This window comes from Lepidothrix coronata, unplaced genomic scaffold, assembly GCF_001604755.1.
Source record: "Lepidothrix coronata isolate B3197 unplaced genomic scaffold, Lepidothrix_coronata-1.0 Scaffold61, whole genome shotgun sequence".
Classification (NCBI taxonomy): Eukaryota; Metazoa; Chordata; class Aves; order Passeriformes; family Pipridae; genus Lepidothrix; species Lepidothrix coronata.
Window position 1 is genome coordinate 3,409,328 of NW_016690241.1, and position 5,615 is coordinate 3,414,942.

Here is a 5,615-nt window from a genome sequence, read left to right on the forward strand (position 1 = left end):
CACATAAATCCTTTTCCCTGCTCTCACTGCTCCCCACACCCAAGTGTAAACAAATACAGAGGCCATATGCATATAGCATTTTGGGATGCAGATGTTTATCAGTGTCTTAGTTAAACCTGCCAGACCTTTTCATTTGTGACTCAATTCTCTCAGCTTTGTAACAACCCCCAGGGTGTATATTACCCACCCCCCTTATTACATTTGGTGTCTACACTAAGATATCAGACAAACCATTCCTCTTTTAATTGACGCGTTTGCCGTACCTTGGAGTACATTTCTTGCTTGTAACAGGTAAAAAGCTCTAGGGCGAGTTCATTATTGTAACTCTGCTCTCATGAGACCCCACCTGGAGTACTGCATACAGTTCTGGTGTCCCAAACATAAGGAGGACATGGAACTGTTGGAGCAAGTCCACAGGAGGGCCATAAAGTTGATAAGAGGACTGAAGCACTTCTGCTACAAAGACAGGCTGAGAAAATTGGGGTTATTCAGCCTGGAGAAGGTTGTGTGGAGACTCCATAGCAACCTTCCAGTACCTGAAGGGGGCCTACAGGGAAGCTGGAGCGGGACTCTCCATCTAGAACGATAGTGGTAGGACAAGGAGTTATCAGTTAAAAATTGAACAGGGAAATTAGGTTAGATATTATAAAAAATTTTTTACTGTGAGGGTGGTGAGATACTGGAACAGGTTGCCCAGGGAGGTTGTGGATGCCCCAACACTGGCAGCGTTCAAAGCCAGGTTGGATAAAGCCTTGAGCAACCTAGTCTAGTGGGAGGTGTCCCGGCATATGGCAGGGAGGGCTGGGATGAAATGATCTTTAAAGTCCATTCCAACCCTTAACATTCTATGATTCTATTAACGTAACAGGTCAAACTGACTAGACAAAGAAAACGCTGACCTCATTTAGGAACTAATTAGGTTGGTTTTTTTCCTTCTCCCCTCACGTTAAGTACCCTCAATATTATGGGAAACACCACAGCACCCGCCCACTCTTGGGCCACGCCTCCGAGGCCGCCTCAGGCCGGGAACGGCCCGTCGTCCCTCAGCGCTCACCCCCCGACCCTAGGGGGGAGCACCGCCCGCCCAAGGGTTTAGTAATCTTCTGCTCCGGGGTTTGGGGCTGGGGCAATGCCTGGGTGTGGGGCGGGGCCGGGCCAGGCCGGGGGCGGAGCGGGGGCGGTGCAGCGCCGGGCGGGGGCGAGGGCGGAGCGCGGCCCCGCCATGTCCAGGCACGTGTTTCTCACAGGACCCCCAGGTAACGGGGGCGGGCGCAGCCCCGGCAGCGGGGCAGGGGGTGCGCTCGCAGGGTCTGCTCTGGGGCACGGCACGGCACGGCACGGCACGGCACGGCACGGCACGGCACGGCACGGCGCGGCACGGCGCTGTGCGGCCCAGCCCGGCCCGGCCTGGCCTGGCCTGGCTTAGCTTGGTTTAGCCTGGCCGGGCCCGGCTCGGCCTCGGCCGCCGCCCTGCACGGTGCCGGCGGGGCTGTGGGGCACTTGGAGCCGGGTAAAGGCACCTGCTGCCGGGCCCCGCCGCCGGCCCGCAATCCCAGGTGCTCCGGGAGCGCCTCCAGCTACAGCCGGGCTCGGCAGCTGCCTCCAGGGACCCCCGGCGTGTGGGCCCGGGGCTGCCGCGCTCCCCCCGTGCTGGGGTCAGAGCTGTTCCTAATGCGCTAATTAGTTTGTTCCTAATGAAAGGCAGTGTTATCTCTCCACCCAGTCCCCTGTGTTATGTACTTCTCCAGACACTACTGATTTGTCCCTGGCTCCAGCCCTGCAGTTCGGTGTTGGGGAAAAAACCCACCTCCCGGACAACTAATCCTGTTTCGGTGTAAACTGCATCCATGAATAATTTCTGAGAGCTCGTGTTTTCTGTAACTTAATTGTAGTGATTTAGCACTTCCAACCTAAGTGATGTGCAGATATAGGTAATAATTGATATCCCAGATGGACAGGCTTTGATTGTAGTAGTTCATCAAGGCAGTGGAATCAGATTATTGTGGCGTCAGAGTGGGGTATAGTATGAGGGTTGAACTATATGGTTGATAAAGAAATTAACCAGTTATTATGATTGCAAACGTTTCTTTTGTGGTGTGGGAGTAAAGCAGTGGACCTAATTCTCCTTTCTGTGAACCTCTTGTAGATGCCTGTCTTGCCTGCAATTAATTTAAAATGCTGCTGCTAAGCTGAGATAGGAATACATTCTACCCCCTTCATTCTGTCTTTCCATCCACTTGAATAAAGGCAGCCCTCTGGGAGACTCAGGGGTTAGACCTGCTTAGGCCTTGTCTCTTGTCATTTATCTGAAATTGAATGTACTGTTTTGATTAGCTAAATGTATAACTTCAAGCTTTCTTAAACTGAGTTTGAATCATTCTAGCTTTCTTCGGCAATTTACCGAATGAAGGTAACCAAATTAGAGATAGCAAATCCACTTAGCCAAATTAGTATAAATTTGCTTATAGAGACAAGGCCTTGGAAAGATGCTAGATACTGAGGGTGCCACGTTTGTTATTTTATTGTTGTTCAACTGCCAGAAAGCCCTTTTCTTCAGTTTTGAAAAGTTTGTTTAAGAGTTTGGCTGGATGCCCTTGAAGGCACAGTTTATTTTGTCATTGATACTGACTGTTAGGAAAAAGGAGAAATTTGGTGTGTGCATGTTGAAATGATTTCTTTTGGCATCTTTAGACATCTCACATTTGGTCTGTGTTCTTCGTCTCTGGGAACTAATTCTGCAGGACTGTTTTCTATCTTCAGATTTTTTTAGAGCAATGATTAAAAATGAAGTGATAGCACTACATTTTGTGAGAGGTGATAAAGATGAGTTTAAAAGGAGATTGTCAAGGGATGGAAAGGAGAAGAAGTAGCTCCCTTGGGGGACGTGAAAGGATGCCTGGGACATGACCAATGTTTATACTGTAAAAGGTATATCAGAATGTGCAAGGAGACATCAGGTGGTGAGGATTTTAAGGACCTGTCTTAGGGTAAGAAAATGGATTAAAGGGAAGGGTACCAGGATAATTCATGTAAAAGGAACTTCAAGAGATGTAACAGAGGGTCAGCTATGAGGCCAGACCAGGTTGCTCAAGGCCATATCCAGTCATGTCTTCAAAACCTCAAAGAACATGAAGACTGCATGGCCTCTACAGGCAACCTGTTTCAGGCTTCATTGGCCTCACAATAAAAAAGCTTTTCCCTATGTCTAGTCAAAATGTCTCTTGATTCAGTTACCAGAAGAAGAATTTTTCTGTTGTTGGGAATACTTTTTGCCATGTAGGACCTGGTATCTCACGGGCATCGAGTGCTTCTGATTTCTAGGACATCAGTGAAAGTAGTGTGTTCTTTGTGCCAGTTAGGCTTCTGTTAATAGCCGTCTGCTTTGACCTTTTGATCTAAAAAGGGGGTAAACTTAGCTCTGTTCTTAAAAAGGAGTGAATATCAGTGGTAGAAAGGGAGATTCATCAGTCAGTTTTCCAGCAAGCTTGAATATCAGTTGTGTAACAGTATGGCTCTCATGTATTTACCTGTCTTGGGGTAAGTTTTGTGGCCTGCCTGTGTGCTATCTAAACTATTTCAGTGGTAGCCTGGGATATTTTTACCATTCTGTTGTGAACTTCTTAAATGCTAATAAAACTTTACCGTTTCAGTACAGGATGAACTTTAAAAGGTGCTTCTGTTCTTTCCTACCATTTAAAAAAAATAATTTGCAAACTTCAAAAGTAATCAGTGTTCCTGCTGAACTGAATCATTACTGTGGTGTTTAAAAATGGGCTTTTAGTGCAGAAGAAGATTAATGCTCTGTGCTTTTTTTCTTCTTTATTTTTAGGGGTTGGAAAGACTACTTTGATCCAGAAAGTCACTCAAGCTCTAAAATCCTCAGGCATTCCCATTGATGGATTTTACACAGAGGAAGTTAGAGAAGGTGGCAGGAGAACAGGATTTGATGTTGTCACTTTGTCTGGAAACCGAGGACCTTTATCTAGAGTCAGGTACTGAGATTTTAATAACTGTAAGCGGCTTATTGTTTTATGTGTCTGCTTCATCCATCAGCATGTTAAATGCTCTTCCAGAAGGTGATTTCCAGCACACATATGGCTTTCATGGTCAGGTTCATTGTTTAGTTCTTGTTCCTGGCTGATACCTATATTGTATATGCAGGCAGTGTCTCTGTTGCATACTGAAATATTGAAAATGTGCTGGGGGGGATGTTCTCTCTTACTGCCGATTTTACACCAGATAAAGAGTAAGCACTGACGAGCCTTTTGTTATGAGGCCAAGTCTCTTTGGAATACAGTTAGTAGCTTATTGTAGGCAGGGAGGAAGTTTTTTGTGTTTCCACCGGCTAATTTTTGGAGACAGAAGTAGAAAATAAAAAGGGAAATTGCCTATAACATTGTTTTAAAGAGCCATTGACTGGCACTCAAAACTCACATGTGAATTTTAAGAAAAAGAGGGTTTCAGAGCCACACTAAGAGAGGGGCCTCTGAAGTGCAGAGGAGCTCACAGTCTCTCCTGATTCTCTAACCTTAGATTTTCCCACTTTGAGCAAAACTTAGTCCAGGTCCACGTGTGACCTTAGCACCTCGTTCAGACAGAGCTGATCTGACTAAATAATTTACATTCTGCTAATAACAGAGGTTCACCTAGGATAGTGTGGTGCAGCACATGCAAACTGAGTATTTTTCTGAGATTCTTTAAGGGTTTCGCAGCCTATACTGAGATTTGGGCTACTGCTGTGATGCTGTCTGTAGTGTCACATTACCAAATTCAAAGATCTGAACTGCAGACATGAGTTTTGATTTCGGTGTACATATACCTGCTGACTTTTAGATGCCATTGTCCTTCCATACACTGTTCAAACTTGAGCTTGCATAGTTGTGAAGGTAGCTTATGGTATAAATATTATCTAAAAGCAAGCTATCTGCAATATGACTTAATCATGGTCTGCAGAGTTTATTTCCCATCCTTTCTTAGAAGAATTGAGGGCATTTGATTGATTTGAATAAATTCCCATAAATCCACTTGAAATGACTGCAGTGAATTCTCACTAAACTCAGTACTGAGAAGGAATTTTGTGTCTCTTTTTCAACTTCAGTTCTAATTCTACTTCAAGATGTGAATACCGGGTTGGACAATATGTTGTAGACCTTGTTTCCTTTGAGCGGTTGGTTCTACCTTTGCTAAGAAATGTGAGTATTCTGTGAAAGCTGCTGAAAAATATGTGTTTTATGATGATCAGTGTTACTGGAAGGCCCTTCTACAGCACTAGTTTTTGATATTAATAAATAGCCTGTTTCTTGGGTTTTGCTGATTCTGATTGACTTCGGGATGAGGAATCTGGAGGGACAAATCTGGCTTGTTCTCTTGTCATTACTGTGGTTTTGCAGAGATTGCAGTCTCTTCTTTTTCTTGATCTGATGTCATCCTGTGAACAAGACCTCCTTGGCCTGAAGAGGCAGCTACTAGAAAGTTTCTTCCTATGCCGCTGTCTTACGTATTGGAAAGCAAACAAAATGTACTAACGGCTTAACGTGGAGAACTGAGTCAGTGGGTGCAAGAAAAAGGCTTTTGCTGCTTCTTTTCTTTAGAGCCCTTTTCCCCCACTTCCTCTG

At 45.3% G+C, this 5,615-nt stretch overlaps 1 protein-coding gene across 2 annotated transcripts in view; it reads left to right on the forward strand.

Annotated features, from left to right (window-relative positions):
• Positions 1-1,182: 1,182 nt before the first annotated feature.
• Positions 1,183-5,615, forward strand: part of NTPCR (nucleoside-triphosphatase, cancer-related) — a 19,140-nt gene continuing 14,707 nt past the window's right edge. For both annotated transcript variants that reach the window (XR_001875235.1, XM_017817518.1), the window contains exons 1-3: positions 1,183-1,256; positions 3,830-3,992; positions 5,099-5,192. Coding sequence is in view for 1 of the 2 variants with exons in the window: in XM_017817518.1 (XP_017673007.1) it covers positions 1,223-1,256; positions 3,830-3,992; positions 5,099-5,192 (291 nt within the window). In the remaining variant the exon portion in view is untranslated. The remainder of the gene's footprint in view (positions 1,257-3,829; positions 3,993-5,098; positions 5,193-5,615) is intronic.